Here is a 24,031-nt window from a genome sequence, read left to right as displayed (position 1 = left end):
GAGGCCAAAATCATGAATTATACAGGAGATAGATTTCATATAGTTTGGGAACTAATTCTGTGGTGTGAAGGAAAGGGTGTGATGTAAATAACTTTTAGCCTTCTGATTTGGTGACTAAACAGATGTAGAGTTTTTAAGCCAAGAGGAAGAGAAAGATTCATAGAGAAAATGAACATTTTTGACACATTGGTTTTATTTTATCTGAAGGACCTCAAATTGGAGATTTCTGGTTGTCAACTGAGTATTTGTATCTGGCATTCAGGCAAGAGACCCAACTTGAAGAATCATTGAATATACTGATTAAGTTCACTCAGGGAGAATAGTTTTAATAAGAGAAAAGCTTTAAGAATTGAACCTTGAGGAATTTAAATATTGAAGGGGCAGATGAAGGGGAAAAAAAAGTCTTAAAAGGAGGCTTAAACCAAATGGTTAAAGAGACAGGAGAGAAACCAAAAGAGAGTGGCATTAGGAGGGAAGAGGGAAATAGGCATTTGAAGAAGGCAGATGTTAAGGTTAGATGTCACAGAGAAATCCAATACCATGTAGAACAGGTAAAATAATCAGTAGCAGTATACTTTATTATATTTTATGAGGTAGAGAAAGGCTAATTCACAGTTTTTCTCTTTTATTACAAGTATAATTATTTGCAAGCTAAAACTATCTTCCAGATTTAAAGATATTGCCTCGGGGTTATCAAGTCAGGTGTTTCTTTATATCACAGAAATACAAAGCCCACATAGGTACAACAAAATGAAATGATTGAGAGGTTTATGTAGATTTGTTTAGGTATGTTTCTGCTTCTTTAAAATTAATTATATTTTGTCTTTTTTTTTTTAAGAGTTCTTGTCTCTTGGCAGTATCAATTGGCTGGGAAGGAGGTGTTTATGTACAAACCTGTGGCCACACATTACATATCGATTGCCATAAATCTTACATGGAATCATTACGGGTAAGTTGATTGAAACATGTTAAATAAAGATGTTTGTGTCTTTCAAGGTATTAAATATTTTTTTACAGCGTATACATCCTAATTCATCTTGGGTGATTATGATTGCCATTTGAACTATTCAGCTTCACAGTTCCTTGACCTCTTCAACTTTAGGGATTTCATTTTTTTATTTCACATTGGCAACTGACTTCCATAACTGTAATTTTAGATTTTGCTACTTTAGCTCTAAAGTAGTAAGCTTTAATATCCTACCATACCATTATGGTATAGCACTTGTCAAAGTCTCTATCTTTACTCTTATTGGTGTGTTTTGCTTCTGACCTCAACATCTCTAGTCCTTTGTTGTTCTGTTGCTAAGCTGTGTCCAACTCTTTGCGACCCCATGTACTGCAGCCTACCTAGTCCTTCCCTGTCCTTCACTGTCTCCTGGAGTTTGTCCTTCTTTCCTTCCCTGTCCTTCACTGTCTCCCGGAGTTTGTCCTTCTCTCCTTCCCTGCCCTTCACTATCTCCCAGAGTTTGCTCAGATTCATGTCCACTGAGTTGGTGATACTATTTAACCACCTCATCCTCTGCTGCCCTCTTCTTTATGCTTTCAGTCTTTCCCAGCATCAGGGTCTTTTCCAGTGAGGGGGTCTCTTCACATCAGATGGCCAAAATACTGGAGCTTCAGCTTCAGCATCAGTCCTTCCCATGAATATTCAGAGTTGATTTCCTTTAGGATTGACTTGGTTTGATCTCTTTGCAGTCCAAGGGACTCGCAAGAGTCTTCTCCAGTACCACAATTTGAAAGCATCTATTCTTTTCGCCCCTTGCATTTGCCTAGTACACTAGCGCTTTCCTCACCTCATTTTCTTGTACTATGTCCATTGTGCTCTTAATACTAGTCATTTAATCCACCTCCTTTGACTTCATACCCAGGTAGCTGGCACTGTTAGAAAAATTGTAAAACTAAGCAGACTAGTACATATACACATCTGTGATTTCTTAAAATAGTGGCTCAGTTAGGGTCATGGACTGTGGATATTACTAATCAACTAATTTACCTGTCTTTGATCAGTTCCCTCTCCTAGTCTCCTTAGCAACTATTCCAAATCTTTGCCTCCTCTATCCCAGACTCTTTGCCTAAATCCCAGGATGCCTTTCCCCTCATCAGAGTCTGTTTCTTCCTGACTTGAGAATTTTTTAAATGATAGCTCATGGTGTGTGGTAGGATAGGAAAGGCCATATAAACTGAGGGAAAAGGGAGGGACTAAAAGAGATAGGAGTTGACAGTCAAAATGTAAGGTGTTTGAATTTACTGTTTTCTGATATGGACAGTTGTTTGTCCTTACAAGATAAGGGTGTATCATGGTAACAGGTGCTAGGATAGAGTAGAGGTCAGAGCCATTGGAGTTGCTGACGTCAAGTAGCTGATGAGGTCATTGAATTATGTAAGATTGGCTGTCTACATGCACACTGAAATTGTATAAGAGGATGGCAAAAGTTGGAGTGAGGAAGAACACGAATCTAGTTACTGAAGTCTTCGGATATTAAGGGCAATGAATGGCAGTAAAAAGGAAGGAAAAGGGGTGATTTCTTTAAATGACCTGAACCACACAGGGAATGCAAGAATAATGATCTTGAGCCAGCACTGGAGGTGAGAAGGGTACTGATGTTTGAGGGATGTGAGAAAATGAGCAGTGCCTTTTTGAGAGGTCTTCTGGGGGTGCTTTAGGAAGGAACCTAGTTTCAGTCAAGACTAGGATGAAGACCTAGCAGTTTAAAAAATTATAGCGACAGAAAAGCTTATCAAAGAATGTCCTTCAATTACTAGTACCTTGTCCCAAACCTTTTAGTACACTCTTCTTGTATATCTTTAAAACTCACCTCACAAGTCTCCTGCTCTGGGAAGCCTTGTTTGTTGGATTTATCACACTGTTGTTGTTTCTATTTGCTTTTACGTTGTCAGTACCTTAAATGAAGATGTCTCTTAACTCTTTTTGCAGTAACATGGTATAGCATTTGACACATGATAGCAGTTTAGTATGTGTTTCTAGAATTGGATTTAAGAAGACATAGTGTTAGATTTTTAAGGTCTTGAAGAAATGAATGTCACAAAGTAAAAAAGGTGGAATTCAGTTTTTTGGCCTAAGTATTTGAGATCCAAGATACAGTGAAATGAATAATACGTTAAACAGTTGGGAAACCTAAGTTCATTTGGATATTGTCATTAACTATCTTTGTGAAAGTCTTTCAGTTGTGTCCAATTCATTGCAACCCCGTGGACTATACAGTCACGGAATTCTCCAGGCCAGAATATTGGAGTGGGTAGCCTATCCCTTCTCCAGGTGTTCTTCCCGACCCAGGAATCAAACTGGGGTCTCTTGCATTGCAGGCAGATTCTTTTACCAGCTGAGCTACCAGGGAAGCCCAAATATCTTTGTAACCGTGGGCAAATAAATTCATTTTTTTCTTTTTTGTATCCTTTTTTCTCATTATTTTTGTCTTGTTAGTAATAATGTTTATATTGTAGCATTCATGCATTTACTTTAGTACGTTAAAAACATTTTAAGATTAAATCATTAGGTTAGTGGCAAAACAAGAGAGACTACTGGAAAAAAGAGTAAGATAGTGGTTAGAACTATAGGATAGCAACGGCCTAAAAGAGCAGAATAGATGAGGGTGGTATCAGTCAAAAGAAGGAAACAAATGTAGCAGCCTGGATTCCTTCCTTAAATTCTGGTTGGCTAGCATATGTTGTAATCTCTCATGAGCAAGAGTTTCCTCCAAGGCATATTTGCATTATGTATGTTTGTTTCAACTAATTTTTCTTCCCCCTCCTATCAGAAACATCTGAAGGATGCTGAATTAATTCCCCTTCTTATCACTTTTCTGAATAGTCTAACTAAATCTTTTCCCTACCTGTTAAACCTAAATAAACCTAATGCATCAAGACCAGTCAGTTTTGTTCAACTGTTAGACACGTTAGAAGGTGTATCACATTTTTTTTTAGACGTGAGTCAGTTCAGTCCCTCAGTCGTATCCAACTCTTTGCAACCCCATGGATTGCAGCACACCTGGCTTCCCTGTCCATCACCAGCTCCTGAAGCCTGCTCAAGCTCATGTCTATCAAGTCGGTGATGCCATCCAACCATCTCATCCTCTGTGGTCCCCTTCTCCTCCCAACTTCAGTCTTTCCCAGCATCAGGGTCTTTTCTAATGAGTCAGTTCTTTGCATCAGGTAGCCCAAGTTCTGGAGCTTCAGCTTCAGCATCAGTCCTTCCAATGAATATTCAGGACTGATTTCCTTTAGGATTGACTGGTTTGATCTCCTTGCAGTTCAAGGGACTCTCAAGAGTCTTCTTCAACACCACAGTTCAAAAGCATCAATTTTTTGGCACTCAGTCTTCTTTATGGTCCAACTCTCACATCCATAAATGACTGCTGGGAAAACCATAGGTTTGACTAGATGGACCTTTGTTGGCAAAGTAATATCTCTGCTTTTTAATATGCTGTCTAGGTTGATCATAGCTTTTCTTCAAAGGAGCAGGCGTCTTTTAATTTCATGGCTGCGGTCACCATCTGCAGTGATTTTGCAGCCCAAAAAATAAAGTCTGTCACTGTTTCCATTATTTCCCCATCTATTTGCCATGAAGTGATAGGACCGGATTCCATGATCTTCGTTTTCTGAATGTTGAGCTTTACGCCAACTTTTTCACTCTCCTCTTTCACTTTCATTAAGAGGCTCTTTAGTTCTTCTTCACTTTCTGCAATAAGGGTGGTGTCGTCTGCATATCTGAGGTTATTGATATTTCTCCTGGCAGTCTTGATTCCAGCTTGTGCTTCATCCAACCTGGCATTTTTAGGCTTCAGATCAGATCAGATCAGATCAGTTGCTCAGTCGTGTCCGACTCTTTGCGACCCCATGAATCGCAGCACGCCAGGCCTCCCTGTCCATCACCAACTCCCGGAGTTCACTCAGACTCACGTCCATCGAGTCAGTGATGCCATCCAGCCATCTCATCCTCTGTCTTCCCCTTCTCCTCATGCCCCCAATCCCTCCCAGCATCAGAGTCTTTTCCAGTGAGTCAACTCTTCGCATGAGGTGGCCAAAGTACTGGAGTTTCAGCTTTAGCATCATTCCTTCCAAAGAACACCCAGGGCTGATCTCCTTCAGAATGGACTGGTTGGATCTCCTTGCAGTCCAAGGGACTCTGAAGAGTCTTCTCCAACACCACAGTTCAAAAGCATCAATTGTTCAGCGCTCAGCCTTCTTCACAGCCCAACTCTCACATCCATACATGACCACAGGAAAAACCATAGCCTTGACTAGACGAACCTTTGTTGGCAAAGTAATGTCCCTGCTTTTGAATATGCTATCTAGGTTGGTCATAACTTTCCTTCAAAGGAGTAAGCGTCTTTTAATTTCATGGCTGCAGTCACCATCTGTAGTGATTTTGGAGCCCAGAAAAATAAAGTCTGACACTGTTTCCCCATCTATTTGCCATGAAGTGATGGGACCGGATGCCATGATCTTTGTTTTCTGAATGTTGAGCTTTAAGCCAACTTTTTCACTCTCCTCTTTCACTTTCATCAAGAGGCTTTTTAGTTCCTCTTCACTTTCTGCCATAAGGGTGGTGTCATCTGCATATCTGAGGTGATTGAGATTTCTCCCGGCAATCTTGATTCCACCTTGTGCTTCTTCCAGTCCAGCGTTTCTCATGATGTACTCTGCATATAAGTTAAATAAACAGGGTGACAGTATACAGCCTTGATGTACTCCTTTTACTATTTGGAACCAGTCTGTTGTTCCATGTTCAGTTCTAACTGTTACTTCCTGACCTGCATGCAGATTTCTCAAGAAGGGGATCAGGTGGTCTGGTATTCCCATCTCTTTCAGAATTTTCCACAGTTTATTGTGATCCACACAGTCACAAGCTTTGGCATAGTCAATAAAGCAGAAATAGATGCTTTTTTGGAACTCTCTTGCTTTTTCCATGATCCAGCAAATGTTGGCAATTTGATCTCTGGTTCCTCTGCCTTTTCTAAAACCAGCTTGAACATCAGGAAGTTCATGGTTCATGTATTGCTGAAGCCTGTCATGGAGAATTTTGAGCATTACTTTACTAGCATGTGAGATGAGTGCAATTGTGTGGTAGTTTGACCATTCTCTGGCATTGCCTTTCTTTGGGATTGGGATGAAAACTGACCTTTTCCAGTCTTGTGGCCACTGCTGAGTTTTCCAAATTTGCTGGCATATTGAGTGCAGCACTTTCACAGCATCATCTTTCAGGATTTGGAATAGCTCAACTGGAATTCCATCACCTCCACTAGCTTTGTTTGTAGTGATGCTTTCCAAGGCCCACTTGACTTCACATTCCAGGATATCTGGCTCTAGGTCAGTGATCACACCATCGTGATTATCTGGGTCATGAAGATCTTTTTTGTACAGTTCTTCTGTGTATTCTTGCCACCTCTTCTTAATATCTTCTGCTTCTGTTAGGTCCATACCATTTCTGTCCTTTGTCGAGCCCATCTTTGCATGAAATGTTCCTTTGGTATCTCTGATTTTTTTGAAGAGATCCCTAGTCTTTCCCATTCTGTTGTTTTCCTCTATTTCTTTGCATTGATCGCTGAAGAAGGCTTTCTTATCTCTTCTTGATTTTCTTTGGAACTCTGCATTCAGATGTTTATATCTTTCCTTTTCTCCTTTGCTTTTTGCTTCTCTTCTTTTCACAGCTATTTGTAAGGCCTCCCCAGACAGCCATTTTGCTTTTTTGCATTTCTTTTCCATGGGAATGGTCTTGATCCCTGTCTTCCTGTACAATGTCACGAACCTCACTCTATAGTTCAAAAGGCACTCTTATCTATCAGATCTAGGCCCTTAAATCTATTTCTCACTTCCACTGTATAATCATAAGGGATTTGATTTAGATCATACCTGAATGGTCTAGTGGTTTTCCCTACTTTCTTCAATGTAAGTCTGAATTTGGCAATAAGAGTTCATGGTCTGAGCCACAGTCAGCTCCTGGTCTTGTTTTTGCTGACTGTATAGAGCTTCTCCATCTTTGGCTGCAAAGAATATAATCAGTCTGATTTCGGTGTTGACCATCTGGTGATGTCCATGTGTAGAGTCTTCTCTCGTGTTGTTGGAAGAGGGTGTTTGTTATGACCAGTGCATTTTCTTGGCAAGACTATTAGTCTTTGCCCTGCTTCATTCCGTACTCCAAGGCCAAATTTGCGTGTTACTCCAGGTGTCCCACTCCAGTACTCTTGCCTGGAAAATCCCATGGACGGGGGAACTGGTGGGCTGTGGTCCATGGGGTCGCTAAGAGTCGGACACGACTGAGCGACTTCACTTTCACTTTTCACTTTCATGCATTGGAGAAGGAAATGGCAACCCACTCCAGTGTTCTTGCCTGGAGAATCCCAGGGAAGGAGGAGCCTGGTGGACTGCCGTCTATGGGGTCGCACAGAGTCGGACACGACTGAAGCGACTTAGCAGCAGCAGCAGCAGCCAGGTGTTTCTTGACTTCCTACTTTTGCATTCCAGTCCCCTATAATGAAAAGGACATCTTTTTGGGGTGTTAGTTCTAAAAGGTCTTGTAGGTCTTCATAGAACTGTTCAACTTCAGCTTCTTCAGCGTTACTGGTTGGGGCATAGACTTGGATTACTGTGGTATTGAATGATTTGCCATGGAAACGAACAGAGATCATTCTGTCGTTTTTGAGATTGCATCCAAGTACTGCATTTCGGACTCTTTTGTTGGCCATGATGGCCACTCCATTTCTTCTGAGGGATTCCTGCCCGCAGTAGTAGATATAATGGTCATCTGAGTTAATTCACCCATTCCAGTCCATTTCAGTTAGCTGATTCCTAGAATATCGACATTCACTCTTGCCATCTCTTGTTTGACCACTTCCAATTTGCCTTGATTCATGGACCTGACATTCCAGGTTCCTATGCAATATTGCTCTTTACAGCATCAGACCTTGCTTCTATCACCAGTCACATCCACAGCTGGGTATTGTTTTTGCTTTGGCTCCATCCCTTCATTCTTTCTGGAGTTATTTCTGCACTGATCTCCAGTAGCATATTGGGCACCTACTGACCTGGGGAGTTTCTCTTTCAGTATCCTATCATTTTGCCTTTTCATACTGTTCATGGGGTTCTCAAGGCAAGAATACTGAAGTGGTTTGCCATTCCCTTCTCCAGTGGACCACATTCTGTCAGATCTCTCCACCATGACCTGCCCGTCTTGGGTTGCCCCACAGGCATGGCTTAGTTTCATTGAGTTAGACAAGGCTGTGGTCCTAGTGTGATTAGATTGACTAGTTTTCTGTGAGTATGGTTTCAGTGTGTCTGCCCTCTGATGCCCTCTTGCAACACCTACCGTCTTCCTTGGGTTTCTCTTACCTTGGGCGTGGGGTATCTCTTCACGGCTGCTCCAGCAAAGCACAGCCATTGCTCCTTACCTTGGACCAGGGGTATCTCCTCACTGCCGCCCTTCCTGACCTTCAATGTGGGATAGCTCCTCTTTTTTTTTTTTTCTTTTTGGGCTTATATACTCTCAGAAGCTTGTCTGTTCTGCTCCAGTGACATGAGCACTGGCTAATCTTTCCAATAGTCACTTATAGATGATGAAAACAGGGCATGGTGTAAGTGGAAGGTGATTCACTCTAATGTGACCTGCTTTTGAGTTATCCTTTATCTTAAATTCACATTTCACATTGATTGGATCATTATTTGAATGTTTCCTCCTGAGAGAAAAGTAGGATACTTGAGCAGTTCATTGGTGATGGCAAGTGTTGCATGATTGCTATGACTGTAAAGAAGTGATTTGATAAGCTCAAGAGTTAAGTGACTTTGTTTTTATGACATGCAGTAGAGATCTTTTTTGTATGGTTTATTTATTTACTCTAAAATGTAGAGATGTTAATTTTGTTTTCTGTAAAAGTATGCATCATATAACTGTATGTTTGTTTCATCTTTTAGAATGACCAGGTTCTTCAGGGCTTCTCAGTGGACAAAGGAGAATTCACATGTCCTCTCTGTAGGCAGTTTGCTAACAGTGTTCTTCCTTGTTATCCTGGAAGCAATGTTGAAAACCACCTTTGGCAGCGTCCTAGTAACAAAAGCATACAAGATCTCATAAAGGAAGTGGAGGAGCTGCAAGGACGTCCGGGAGCTTTCCCAGTAAGCATCAGTGTAAGGCAGAAATATCCTGCTTAACTTAGCTCTGCTTTTCAGCTGTAATTTTTGTTCCATTTCTGTTACTCTGGACCTTCATACATTTAGTAGAAATTGCTTTTAGAGTGTTTCTTTTCCGTTGGTGGTTATTAAAAACAAAAATCAGAGTAATAGAACAAATTATTGCTAAAGGCTATACTTTTCCTTAATATCAGTTGTTATAATTTTAGTATATGCCTTCCAAATCATGAAATTCTATAAGCTTAGATATGGTTATGTTGAAATATTTAAAAATGAAATTAAACGTTATCTATATCTTGCAATGTAAAGCACAGTCTAATCTTTTAAAAATATGTCCATTAGGTATATTAGAATTAAGGTGATATATTTATACACACACACACACTTTGTGTAAGTATAGATTTACACACATATTTCTGTGCATTAGAGAGGTCAAATATTGTGTATATGATCGAAGCATCTACCATAAGTCAGTCTGTTTTACTGTGAAATTTGATATGAGTGAGCCCATCTTTTATCTCTTTCAGTAGGATTTATTTTTTTGATTTAAATTCTTGACTATTTCATTTTTATCACAGATTTATGTTGTGATACCTGAGAGAAGTGAGAGGTATGCACAGTAAATGCAGTAAATTTGTGAAACCTGTGCATATCTGACTTTTTAAACAAATTCATATTTCAAAGCTACTCCCTTTTCTCAATTGAAGACTAAGATTTGCGTCTCTGTGGTTTTTTCTTTTGCAAATCCAAATTTTTATGTGTTTAAAATATGCTTAAAGTAAGGCACATTAGTATTAGTCCTGAAAAAAATGTGCTTAAATGAAAGATTTTTTATAAGCATGGAAACTTCTATGGTTCAGTTCAGTCGCTCAGTCATGTCCGACTCTTTGCAACCCCATGGACTGCAGCACACCAGGCCTCCTGTCCTTCACCAACTCCCAGAGTTTACTCAAACTTATGTCCATTGAGTTGGTGATGCTATCCAATCATCTCATCTTCTGTTGTCCCCTTCTCCTCCCACCTTCAGTCTTTCCCAGCATCAGCGTCTTTTCAAGTGAGTCAGTTCTTCACATCAGGTGGCCAAAGGATTGGAATTTCAGCATCAGTCCTTCCAATGAATATTCAGGACTGATTTCCTTTAGGATGTGTTGGTTGAATCTCCTTGCAGTCCAAGGGACTCTCAAGAGTCTTCTCCAACACCACAGTTCAAAAGCATCAATTCTTTGGCGCTCAGCTTTCTTTATAGTCAACTCTCATATCCATACATGACTACTGGAAAAACCATAGCCTTGACTAGATGGACCTTTGTTGGCAAAGTAATGTCTCTGCTTTTTATTAAGCTAGCTAATTGGTCATAACTTTTCTCTCAACGAGTAAGCATCTTTTAATTTCATGGGTGTGGTCACCATCTGCAGTGATTTTGGAGCCCCCCAAAATAAAGTCAGTCACTGTTTCCCCATCTGTTTGCCATGAAGTGATGGGACCAGATGACATGATCTTAGTTTTCTGAATGTTGAGCTTTAAGCCAACTTTTTCACTCTCCTCTTTCACTTTCATCAAGAGGCTCTTTAAAATGTCTCTAAGATAAGAGAAAATATTTCTTGATCTGTTTTATTTTGGTATACTAAATATATTTTTAGCTGATAGCCTATATTTATCTGTTTTGATTTTTAAACCTTAATTTCATAGTGTGCTTAAACGATAAACACTGTAGTGTTAGACTATTATTAGAGAAAATGAATATACATAAACTTTTTATATATGTTTGTGTTTTTTTTACAGTCAGAAACCAACTTAAGTAAAGAAATGGAATCTGTAATGAAAGATATAAAAAATACCACTCAGAAGAAATACAGAGATTATAGCAAGACTCCAGGCTCACCAGATAATGATTTTCTCTTTATGTATTCTGTTGCTAGGTAGGTATATATAGTATATACTTTTATATTTACTTAGTAATAATAGTTGATTTTATTGTTTTGTCATTCATATTTATATGAAGAAAGATTGCATATTTTTAATGTGGTTGGCATTATGACTAGTTTTAGAACCTCCGAGGAAGTCTATAAAAGTACAGTTTTCATTTCCTTAGGTGTTTTTATTTTAATAATATATTGGTTTAAGTGTTATTAATCATCATAGGGTATGTGAGGAAAAGTATATTATTCACATCTGGGGACAGATACATACCTCAAAGCATGTGACTATTATATATGAAATATGTTGTTAAGAAATCACTGTTCAAGTCCTGTCAAAAAGCAATAATACTAATAACTGAAGAATTATAATATGTTAAGTACTTTTAATTTCTAAAAAAAGAAGTAAGAACAGTAAGAAAAACTTATTTGGTTTGTTTTAAGCTTGTGAAAGATCTAGTAATATTCTGGAAGACTATAGGTTGTTTAGAAAGTCAGATAAAGGAGAAGAAACTCTTGTTTCCTGATCTCTTGATCAGGCATGTTTTAAACCTTTATGAGTAGCTACCAGAGACTCAAGGAAATGGAGGCAAATACTTATCTTTCAGATTAGGTAGAAATAGTCTAATTGACTGAGTAGGTGTTCAGTACCTAAAAAGTAATTCTAAATAGGAACTTTAGAAAACTTAGTTGAATGAAAATAGAGACACATTAAAAAAATAAATAGGAGAGCTGCAAGTACAGTTAAGAACTTGTAAGCATATTCTGCTGGATCTGATATCGTCGACCCTTGAATATCTCTAGAAGCATACTTGGTATTTTGCCGAAGTAATATTGTAATAGGTAAATTTAGAGAAGTAATATGACTTGAGTCATGCAACAAATTAGTGGTAGAGTAGGACTAGAACTCAGGGATAGCGTTCTTTGTTCAGCTTCTATAAGTCATATATACATGCTGTTCATCATGGCAATTCTCTGCTCCACTCCTGAGTAGAGGGTAAGGAAAGAGTGAATGGTCTCTGTACTCTTTTGAACCTAGGAAAAATGGAACCAGATTTAAGAAAATTGCAACGAGTTAGACCTCAAGATAAGAAAACACTAGTTTTTGGTCTAAGAATGCAAATATTGGACAGAGATTGATATAAAGGGATCTGATGGTTGGGAAAGTAACTTTCTAGTCTGCCATTCTTAAGCTGTTGTTGATATTTATCCTGAATGCTTTCAGGAGAGATATAACAGTTAATCTAACATTTTGTCTCTGAAGGGTTACCAATTGCATACTTGCAGTAAAGTATACTTTATGTGAAAACTAAATTGAATGTAATTTAATTTTGCCTGTTTCAAGGTTTTATAAAACTTCTGTATGATATTGTGGTAATAATGTTGTAGAAGACTGGGATGGATGTAGACTTTATGCTCTCTCTATATCTATATATGTATACATATAAACATACACACACATTTATGTTACTTGTATATTCATGCCTTTGATTTTATTAGGACTGATCTTAAAAGAAAATCCTGGTTCAGTGGGAATGATCTGTATGTGGAATTTTGCCATATTATTATAAATCAAATAATTTGATTTAAATTAATTTGGTAGAAATTTTGGAATTCCTATTTCTTGGTTTTAAATATATAAAGTATTTATAGAATATATTTATATAATTTGTAATAGAAATATTTAGAAAGCTTACTGTGATAATGGGAGACTTTTGGAATCAACATATTTTTGTTTTTCTTTTTTATATAGAAGCAGGGACAGATAGCAAATGTTTCCTAAGGCTGCATGTAGAGAAATGTAGAAAATATACTCTCCTATCTCCCTTCCTTCTCTGATCCTTAGTGATAAACTCTAAAGCAACAATATAGTAATTCCAAAAGTGAAAGTATATAACCTTTAAAAACTTTATCCTTTGGTTAAAATTACCCAGGCCGTTGTAGTGTTCTTACAGTGAGATTGCTTGCCCTCTCTAAGTTTTACTTAATCATTAAAAAGAAACACATAAACGAAGTGACTGAAAAATTAACAAATACATGAAGGAACAAAGCATGTTGTATTCTATTTGAATAAGATGTAACTTTTTCAAGGTAGTAAACCAGATCTTTACAGTTATCTTCTGCCTACTGTATAATCTTGGTTCATTAAATACTTATGATTATAGATTATGATCATTTTTATGCCTAAAAGGTAAGCATTGAAATATTTAGCAGATTTAAAATAGTTTAAAAAAATGTTTAGAAATAAAATTAATATCAGTTATTTAACTTTTGAATTAAATGTTGTGATTCTTAAATGTATAGTCATTCTATAGTGTCTGCTACTGCTGCTGCTGCTAAATCGCTTCAGTCGTGTCCGACTCTGTGCGACCCCATAGATGGCAGCCCACCAGGCTCCCCCATCCCTGTGATTCTCCAGGCAAGAACACTGGAGCGGGTTGCCATTTCCTTCTCCAATGCATGAAAGTGAAAAGTGAAAGTGAAGTCGCTCAGTCGTATCCGACTCTTAGCGACCCCATGGACTGCAGCCCACCAGGCTCCTCCGTCCATGGGATTTTCCAGGCAAGAGTACTGGAGTGGGGTGCCATTGCCTTCTCCTCTATAGTGTCTAGTGTGAATGTATTTGTTTTTGACATTTGTAATTTGAATGAGATACAGCCCTAGTTTCCCAGAACTCAATTTCTTCTATCTATATAAGTAATTTTGTTTGCTCTTTGGTGAGCTTAAAGTTTTTGATGTTTAGAAACAAAATATTTCTAGTAGGTAACTAGCATGTAAAGCTTTTTCTTTTAATAATTGTTTTCAAGCTTTATTTTTTTTGGTAGGACAATATGTTTCTCTTTGTTTTAAATTTTATTTGTATGGTAAAGCCTTGGAGGATTTTCTGAGGGCAGCAAGAGAAGAAATTGTTGGAATGGTCTCTTTTTGTCACATTGAAATTAGTCAAAATTACTGTATTCAAATTTTAATGTATTTCTAAGAAGCATTTTGTTGCAGTTATCAGTCATTCAGATGGATTATGGAAAGTTAATTTTGGGGAACAAAGCTTTCTCCATTTCAATGTCAATTTATTATTTCATTATTGAAATAATGAATCACACTAATTTGAGTAATTGATTTTTCTAAAGATTTTGGACCCAAAGTTATATTTAGCTTAGAATTATTAGTGAGTAGTACTTAGCCTGTATATAGTGAGAAACATGGAAAGAAGGTGATATATGAGTAACTGAATGTAGATGGAGAGGTATCTATAAGATCTGAGTGGATGAACTGTTCAGTAGAGTGAATGCACCTTGCTTTATACATTGGTTGTATTGTAAGTTTAAACTTTATAAACTAATTATATTTGAAATAAAAAGAATGATTACTAAAACGCAAATTGTGAATGCTTTTTATTTTTAATGAGTTTGTTTTTAATTGGAAGTATTTAAAAATTTTTATTTTTCTTGGAGTATAGTTGCTTTACAGTGTTGTTAGTTTCTGCTATGTAGCAAAGTGAATCAGCTATATGTTTACATATAAATCCTTTTAAAACAAAAGGAAGGTTCAACAAGATAGAGAATAAATTACAGAGACTAGAGAAGATTATCATTGGTTACATATCAAAACAAAGTGAGGGTCAGTTCCTGGGAATTTTTTGAACACTTTCCTAGGTACCATCAGGGATTTAGAAGCTGTATTTGAAATGGCTCCTGCTCTTCAGGAATTTACAGTTTAGTTGGAGAGACAACTGTTTAAAATGGAATATATTTTGTTTAAAAATATATATCATATTGAGAAAGTGCTACAAAACTTCAAAAGGGAAGATGAGCTGACTGAAATATAAAGTATGTAGAAATGCTTCCTTCCTGTTCCAAGAAAAGGGAGTAGTTCTCCCTAACTCCTGCAGAAGTTAGAGCTTGAGCTGAGTATTTGATAATATAGGCCATGCCATGGTATGGATGAAGATGTTTTCTTCTCTGAGAAACGAAATTACCTGGTCAACTAGTAGGGGCAGGCCCAGGCCTTGAACCCACATTATATGAGTATGTATTTCAGTGTCCCTCTGTGTGTATGTGTTCATACACACATTTATTTTTCAAATTATAGCTCCAAAAATATGTTAGTGCCAAAAACGGGGTAAAAGGGAAAGCATACTTGGAGAAGCAAAAAAAACTGGAGCATAGTTGGAGTTTTTGTACGGGTATGTCTAGGTGGCCACCATGATAGGCTTTAAGCAGTCTTTCTCATTTTTCTTTTAAATACAGAGATTTTCTCTTTTTTTTTTCCTCCCTTCCAAACTAATTTGAATGTGTTTGTGTTAGGAGATATAGAAAGTTGTGTCTGCTTCTCTCCAGGAGCAAAAAGGCTTGAAAAACTTCTGCATCCAATACATCTTTATTTTTATATCATCCATTCAGGATGGCAGAAACAATACTATTTTGATTTTCAGCAGTGAGGGAAGGGCAGACGTGGGGCATGTGACACATTTGTGTATTCTTTTGTCTAGCAAGACTTAAGGGGCCAGTTTTGTTATAAATTAGATAAGGAAAAGCTGATTGCTAGGACTTCTGACATAGTGATTTTTTAAAATTCTACATACTATTCTAACACTTTGGATAGGTATTTTTTGTTTTTAACTCAGAAGAAATGTTGTACAGGAGATCTTACAACCATAATCTGAAGTTAACTAATTACATTTGGCAGTTTTCTTTCAAGTATCCTTTAAAAATAAAATTTCTGGTAACATGTTTATCATCCTTTAAAATATCTTATTTGATGATAGAATAAATAGACTTGTTCTTGTACTTATTTTTTAATGAATACTTTTGCAAATTATGCTGAAATAAAAGTTGACATTCTGGTTCTGACTTTCATTTGTAAGAATTAATTGTGTTTCTGGTTAGCTCTGTTAAAAGTACTAACTAGGAAATCTTAGTTTTTATAAGAGAATATAGCCATTAATTTTTTTCTACAGATTAGGCAACTGAAGATTTGTGAAAACAAAATGTATTGATCTCATTTATATTCCCTTGATGAAGGAACACATGCTGGTCTCCGCTCGCTTTCTGTCCACTAATATGAAATCCTTGTCCCTGCTTCCTTGCTGGTAGGTTTTTAGAAGTTCAGTGAGCAATGCAAATCGCCTGAAGGGTGGAAAATTCCCTTGTCACACAGATGCCCTTATCAGCAGCAACCAGATGGAGCTCTGAGCAGGAACATTATCAATGTTAAATTGCTTTTTCTCCCCCCTGAGTAGAAAGGATTAAAGCATTTCTTTAGAAATGGGTGGCAAATATACAGATTTAGAAATATTAATATTTTTAACAGTTTGCATTTATAAGTTAATACATGAAAATAATGTTTCAAAACACGCTATGTTCAAGATACAGCCAACCATCTCAAAGTGTTTTGTTTTAAATAAAACAGGGTACTATTCTTTCCTGAATTCACTTGTAAAGAGTAAGCTTGAAATGTTGCCTTTTTTTTTTTTTTTTTTTAAGATAAAGGATATCTCACTATTAGTGTCATATACATATCTTGAATATAAACTTGGTTTATTCAGTTTTAGTTGTGGCAAGTAAAGGTGTGTTTAAGTTTGTTAATAATGTAGAAGTAAAAATACACACAATCACTCAATTTTCATTTATTATCAAAATTAATTGGCTATTTTACTGTTACTGCTTTTGAGTAAATCTTTAGATTCTGCATCAGTTTGATTTTTGAAATGTCAATCTACTAATTATTGGTATTCTTTAAGCTAATAGTTGCTAAATATATTGTAATTCCAGATCTATATGAACAATACTATTGTTTAGCAGTGTCAGTAGTTATATATTTTAATAAAACTATAATTTTAGAAGTCTATAAAAGAAACTGCTGTTAATTATATGTGTTGTTCATATCCACTTTGATGTTAGTGATTTTGTTTCTTAATATTGGTTTCTATATGCCATCTAAGCTCCAATGAGTGATAACCATTTCTCTGATAGAAAAAATTGGTATGCCCTTGTGTTTTATATGCCAGTAACCACCTAATCAGAGGCTGACAGAGTACAGATTCTTCAGATTCATATGCAGGTTTTTGAAATGTGTTGCAGTTTTTTTCCTTAAGGCATAGTTTTTAGTATTTGCCAGCAGCTGGGATTTTGCAACAGTTACACTCTGACGTGTGCAATTTTGCAGGTATAAATATGAACATATGAGTAAGGGTAGATAAATTGTTCCCCTTTTTTATTTCTAAGAATCAGATAAAATATGATTGTTACTGATATTGCATAAACCATAATTTTGCAAATAAAGTTGAACAACTTTATTTAGGTTAATTCAGACATGTCAATAAGACAAAAGTATTGCTTTAACCTAATGACCGAGATGCATTTTAATGCTTTGCTTACAGAACCAACTTGGAACTTGAATTAATTCATCGAGGAGGGAATTTATGTTCAGGTGGTGCAAGTACAGCTGGTAAAAGGTCGTGTTTAAGTAAGTATTAAGCAGTGCTAACTTTAAAAAAAATTCTAATTATGTCATGAAAGCACATGCAGGCAAAGTGGTCTTTTAGTGTATTTTCAGATTCTTTTTATGTTTTGTATAATCACTTTTAATAGTGATTCTATGCTTTAAATCATTAATCTTGTACTTAGAAGAATCATGAATATTTAGTTCTTTATATACTGTGATTACTCAGTAAGTAAATGTAATTAATCAGAATTACATTGGTTCAAAATTAAAAATACATTATTCTCAACTATAAATTGTCCTCAAACTTAAATTCTTTTAAAGAATTTTTATGTTGTGTGGACTTAAGAAAACTTTTTATAGACAATTTGTGTCGCCTATGGATTGTAGCTGCTATTAATCAGTAAACAGATTTGTACTGTATTTTGATGTATACAAATATATTAAAATGGTAGATGTTTGCTCTTATTATGAATATGTTAAAATACTAGTAATTATTTAAAAACCAATATAAGTTTTAAAAAATATGTATATTATTTTAGAAAGATACATATGTAATTTTGGAATTATTTCAAAGCAAAGTACTGATCAAAAAATACCTTGCAATTTCTAATAAAAAGATACTAACTTGTGTGAAATTTAAACCAAGTTAATTTTGAAATTCTTACTAGTTGTATTAGATTTTTGTGTTATCACTTTGTACTTAGAAGTTTAAGGTTTTAAAAATTATTGTTTACTAAGTATTTAATCTTTATTAACCCCTTGACATAGGCACTTAAACACTACTTATACCCAGTGATTTAATATGTTTTATAGGGGAAGCTGTTGATAAATCTGAGTACTAGCTTCTAGTCTATTTGAATTTGTAGAAACTATAATTTCGCTTTTATTCTTTCTTGTTAATTTGTTGTTTGGTAGTGGTTGACTTAATAGTTCAGAAACTGTTATATTAGAAAGTGTTTAGTAAAGGAATTTTAGTTTTATGTTCAAAATCTACTTTTTTTCCCCTGAGGTACTTAAATTTATACAGAGGCTTGTAAATGGTGAATTTATCCAGAGTGCTAAAATTAGCACTACTAAAATTAGTAGTAAAATTACTACTAAAATTAGTAGTAAAAGTCTAACAGCATCCACTTCAGTAATCACTGTCAATTTTGTTTTGAATTATTAAGTTGATAGTTACTTCCAGGCTTCTGTTCTTTTTATTTTCTAATTTAGTGAATATGAAATTTCAATGTGACCGTATAGAAGCGGTCATGATGAAGCTTACCCTAAATACAAGTTAATACTGTTTTTAGTTTTCTTCTTTTCCTTATCAATTGTGTTAGCTTCCCTCCCAACTTTATTAAGATATGATTGACAAATAAAACAATTTATGTATTTAGGTTGTACAACATGATGGTTTTGATTTTAGTTTTCATATGACTTATTATTGTGCAGCTACTTATGCATTACTTATCCTATTTATTTGTAAAAGCAGCTCTGTGAATCATGTGTGCAGAAAGTTATATGTTCTATAAAATCACACTATATTGCAAGTATATAAACTTAATGTATTTATTATTTACTCAAGCCTTACTCATACCTAATTTAACACAAGAACATACTGATGGTATTTCATAGATTCCTATGAAATAGTAGATCAAATATCTCATTTTTTCTTCTTCTAGTAGTTCTCTAATGGTATTAGTAAATAAAAATTCTCATTTCTCTGGAGTCTGCTCATAAGTCGATATTTTCCTTTTCCCATTCATTAGTTTCTATCCCATTCATTAGTTTCCCTCTTAAATATATCATTTAAAAAAGTCTTGTCTTTTTTTCATAATATTCTGGTGAAAGAGAAAATGCTCTACTAATTAAGCAAATGATAAAGAAAGTTACACTTTTGGAATAATGTTCCATCACAAATTCCTGATGAAATTGAAGTTTAGTTTAGTCAAAAAAATATTTAATAAATATTATGTGGAATGGTTTGTGTAATGCCTGATATATAATTGGGCTTCCCTGGTGACTCAGATGGTAAAGAATCTTGCCTGCAATATGAGAGACCGGGGTTCAATTCGTGGGTCAGGACAATCCCTGGAGAAGGGAATGGCTACCCATTCCAGTATTCTTGCTGGAGAAACCCATGGACAGAGGAGCCCGGCAGATTACAGTCCATGGGGTTGCAGAGTTGGACACAAGAAAGCAACTAACACAGTGAGAGATAAATATGAATGGAGACACACACACACACACACCACACAGTGAGGGTAGGTGGAGAAGGAGATTGTTCTGTTAACCACAATGAAAGCAGAAAATATTATCAGCAAAATTTATACTGAAAAATCAAATTTTCTTGGAATAATGCTTTCAGCACTTTCATATTCAAATAAGTTTTTTAGTATTGAGCTAAAATGACCAGTACCCAATCAGAGTAAAGGTTCCTAAATACGTATCTGGGAAATTTTCCACAGTAAAAAATGAGCATTATTAATTCACATAGCAATGTACTATGGTATTTTAATAATACTTTACATTTGTACTTTTAAAGTTTATAAAGTACTTTCACATAAATTATTGTCTTTAGAATAATAATGTGAAATAGATGTTATCTCTTTTTCATAGAAAAGGAAACTGAACTTCAGAGTGATTGCATTGCCAAGTCATACAGCGGAAAATGTCAAAGCTTGCAGTTGAACTCAGCTCTCTGACATTAAATTCAATTATGTAAGACATATCTCTTACCCTTAAGTGTCCCAAAGGATGCAGTACCTTTACAAACATTCATCCATGGGCTTAGTCACTGCACACTGTTACTGCACACTGTTGCCTTGGGATCTTTTCAGGCTCTGCCATGCCATCTGTCCTGCTATCTTGCTTATCTTTGCCAGCCTTTCACTCTGAATCTTATTTTGTGTTGGACCACTCCTTTAGACATTTTCTCAAATCCTTATTCCTTCTTTGGATACCATGGGTTCTCCTTTATTTTTCACCAGTTTGCTGGCTGGTTCCCTCTTACTCCTTCCCCCTTGATCCGTGTGGATCACCTCGCACATACAGCTCTGCTCCTGATTCTTAGGTCAGAACTCTGGACCGCCTCTTTATCCACTGGAAGCTCAGGCATTAAGGACCTTGTATTCAACAGATAAAACTGGTTCTAGATAATGTAAGATATAAAGTGTTAAGTTCTAAAGTAGAGTATGGAAAAAGTTCTAGAAAATTTGGAAGTTTGGGATCGTATCTAGCTTGTAAAAATTAGTGAAGCTTTTGATGTTTCTGAACAAGATTTTGAAAAATAAGTGAATTTGGAGTTTTTGTTACAAATTAGTGTATCTACAGATAAGTACCACCAATTTGGTTAGCAGTAGATGTAGGACAAAGCAGATGTAAAATTGAAGGCATAACTTTCTTATTAAGAATAATGTTTTATTAAAATTACGAGGTTAATTTATTCATTCAGGTGATTGGAAAAGAGACATGAAACTCCATAGATTCCAGTGAAGTTCACAGGCTTTCAATACTTTTGTGCCATGATATTCTTAGTGTATTTCTCAAGTAGAAATTGTTAGAACAGTGACTGTGGTGGGGGGTGGGAGGAAGCGACATCATTGATAAATTGTTAATATTGGATAATTTTTAAAATTATCTTTAGTTAGATCAACATTTTCCATATCTTTGGGTTTTAGCTTTCTGCTTATTACTGTAGTTGAAGCTACAGTTCATATCACAAATGGATTTCATGATTTAATAGAAATAAAAATTAAACTTCAGTCAAGAAAGCTTAAGACAAACCCTTGCTTTGACATTTTCATTTGAGGAGCTTTAAATTAATTTTGACATAATATATAATCTTTTCAAGAAATGATGCATACTGTGGGGGACTGCCCCCTGTGTTTGTTATTCCTAGGAAGGAATCCAGCTTGACGGTGTGCATGCAGCATGCAGCTCAAAATAGTTGCTCAAAGATAAATTTTTGGTGAATTCAGAGTTAAAATTATTTTGATGTTAATTTCACCCTGCAGTAATACTCCATAAGGATATTTTTAAATACTATCACAAAATTGCTATTCAGTAGTCTCATCTTATTTTTTAACAGTGGTAAAACCTTGATATCTATGGCTTAGTAAGGTCTTTTTCAGATTGAAAAACTATGAATTCTACAAATAGGTTGAATCACAACTTTTGTTCTATTCTTGTTTGTTACCTCGTAACAAGAAGAAAAATTTGGCCACCAGATTATTATAATGGTCAAAATGCATAAATGAATGTAAAAATGTAGAAATTGCCTTCAGAATCCATTCTTCATGAGTAGGCAGATAGTTTAATGGCAGCCTCATTTAATCTCATGGATTCTGTTCCTCATAGTATCCAACCAGAGAATTGTTGTAAGAACTTAGTTTTACCATAGACTATAAATCTCAACACTACTGTTTCTACTACTTCAATACTACCATTATCAAATTGGGGATGGGGGTGGTTAAGGAGACCGGAAGCAAGATAAAAGTTAATTTTCAGCCTAGTCTTTTCTTTTTTAAGCACCTAATTTATTCTCTTGGCCTGTTAAAAGGTGGGGTTAGAAGGAGAAAATGGGATTTATTCCCAAAGATTGATACAACTTCTTTATTGAAAACTAAATACATTATTAATGTGGGGAGGCCTGGTTAGAGATGTGGTTTAAGATTTTGAGCTAAGAGCCTTAGAGTGATTTCAGCTGTTCTTTAAAGTCTTTCTGCAGGTCCTGTACTTTGTGGTGCAGGTACTAGGCCTTTCTGTGTTAATGGTATGGTTATTTCAGGAACTAAGTACCGCAGATAATCATTTCCACTATCAGGCCATAGGAGTCCTAAGATCTTGCTTGGCTTAGGGCAGGGCAGTTCCTCTTCAGCAGTGCAATTAGAACCCTCTCCCCTGTCCCTCGGGAGAAGACAATGGCACCCCACTCCAGTACTGTTGCCCGGAAAATCCCATGGATGGAGGAGCCTGGTAGGCTGCAGTCATGGGGTCGCTAAGAGTCAGACACGACTGAGTGACTTCACTTTCACTTTCCACTTTCATGCATTGGAGAAGGAAATGGCAACCCACTCCAGGGTTCTTGCCTGGAGAATCCCATGGACAGAGAAGCCTGGTAGGCTGCAGTCCATGGGGTCGCACAGAGTTGGACACGACTGAAGCAACTTGGCAGCAACCCCTGTCCCTCATCTTAAATGGGATGCTTAAATTAGATGTGGATTCATGGAGTATGTCTTCTTTGGTAAGGAAGAGATTAGGAGTCCTAAGAACTGACCTTTTTCTTTACCCTTCATAGGACTACCTATGTGTGGAGGCAGAATTGTGCACCTCTTCATATTGTCCTATGCCATGCTGTAGAGGTGAAGGGGGAGGCTGGTCACCTAAACCTGAAAGTAGGAGAAGAAAATTCCATGAAACTAATGCTATGATGCTTGAGGTAACCAGAGAACAATGGCATAATATGCCTGGGAGTGGAGGCATAGTAACTGCAGGAGAAGAACCCAGCATGAAAAGTCGAAGTACTAAACACAGCCTTTTCTTTTGGTATTTTTGAATTTTCACAAGGGATAATTAAAGCAAAGCTCATCTACTTTAACTTGTAATTGTATATCCCTTTATTAACTAGGAGCAATAGAGATAGAAATAAAGAGGTGGGGGTGGAAAGGAGCAACATAGAATACAGTGTTGGAAGAAACACTGGGTTGGAATTAGAAGATCTGAATTCTAGTCCTGTTTGTTATCTGTTGGACTACAGGAAACTTGCCTGACTTTTTACCTTGCAGTAGAAATGGGGATTATGACACCTGTGCCGACCATCTACCATATCTGTCATGATTAATGACAGATGATATTAAATGCCAAATGTTATTAGATACGTGAGCTAAAGTATTTTATATATGTGTTTGTGTATAATACATACACACATATATATAATTTTATTATTATTGATTTTTTTCTCAATCCTTTAAAATTCCTAACATAACTGCCACTTTATTCCCTGTCTGCCTTGGCTGAATTGCTGAGCGGTGGGGCAGGAAAAGCTGAGTCAGCTCCTGTTACTCAATGGCATGAATTGCCTGTTTCTAAGGAATCAGAGCTACAGATCTTCATCTTCAAGTTGTTCCCAGACCTCACCTGCAAGTTCTCTCAAATTTTCATGGGTAATTTCTCAGGCCTGTGTAAAGGAACCAGGGGAATCTGATTCTTGTTTGAAACATATACCCACACCAATTACATTCATCCCAGGATAAATGGGTCAGAACCATTTCCTCACTTTGATTATTCAGTTACAGAGAAACTGAGATTTATTTTTCATGGTAATATAGAGTCATTTGGCTAGTTAAAATTTTTTTCATTCAGTTCAGTTCAGTTGCTCAGTCGTGTCTGACTCTTTGTGTCCCATGAACTGCAGCGTGGCAGGCCTCCCTGTCCATCACAAACTCCTGGAGTTCACCCAAACCCATGTCCGTTGAGTCGGTGATGCCATCCAACCATCTCGTCCTCTGTCGTCCCCTTCTCCTCCCACCCTCAATCTTTCCCAG

The 24,031-nt window shown here is 36.4% G+C and overlaps 1 protein-coding gene across 7 annotated transcripts in view; it reads left to right on the top strand.

Annotated features, from left to right (window-relative positions):
* Nucleotides 1-24,031, top strand: part of UBR3 (ubiquitin protein ligase E3 component n-recognin 3) — a 204,332-nt gene that overhangs the window by 143,734 nt on the left and 36,567 nt on the right. For 4 of the 7 annotated variants that reach the window (XM_027558103.1, XM_027558090.1, XM_027558093.1 and 1 more), the window contains 4 exons: nt 839-949; nt 8,926-9,138; nt 10,924-11,060; nt 17,437-17,522. In XM_027558103.1, coding sequence (XP_027413904.1) covers nt 839-949; nt 8,926-9,138; nt 10,924-11,060; nt 17,437-17,522 — 547 coding nt within the window. Of the gene's footprint in view, nt 1-838; nt 950-8,925; nt 9,139-10,923; nt 11,061-17,436; nt 17,523-20,105; nt 20,208-24,031 lie in introns of all 7 variants that reach the window. The other 3 variants (XM_027558091.1, XM_027558094.1, XM_027558097.1) reach the window with 2 other exon arrangements.

The sequence above is a fragment of the Bos indicus x Bos taurus genome, chromosome 2 (genome assembly GCF_003369695.1).
Source record: "Bos indicus x Bos taurus breed Angus x Brahman F1 hybrid chromosome 2, Bos_hybrid_MaternalHap_v2.0, whole genome shotgun sequence".
Lineage (NCBI taxonomy): Eukaryota > Metazoa > Chordata > Mammalia > Artiodactyla > Bovidae > Bos > Bos indicus x Bos taurus.
The sequence above is the reverse complement of the archived record's forward strand: the minus strand, read 5'-3'. Positions and strand labels throughout refer to the sequence as shown.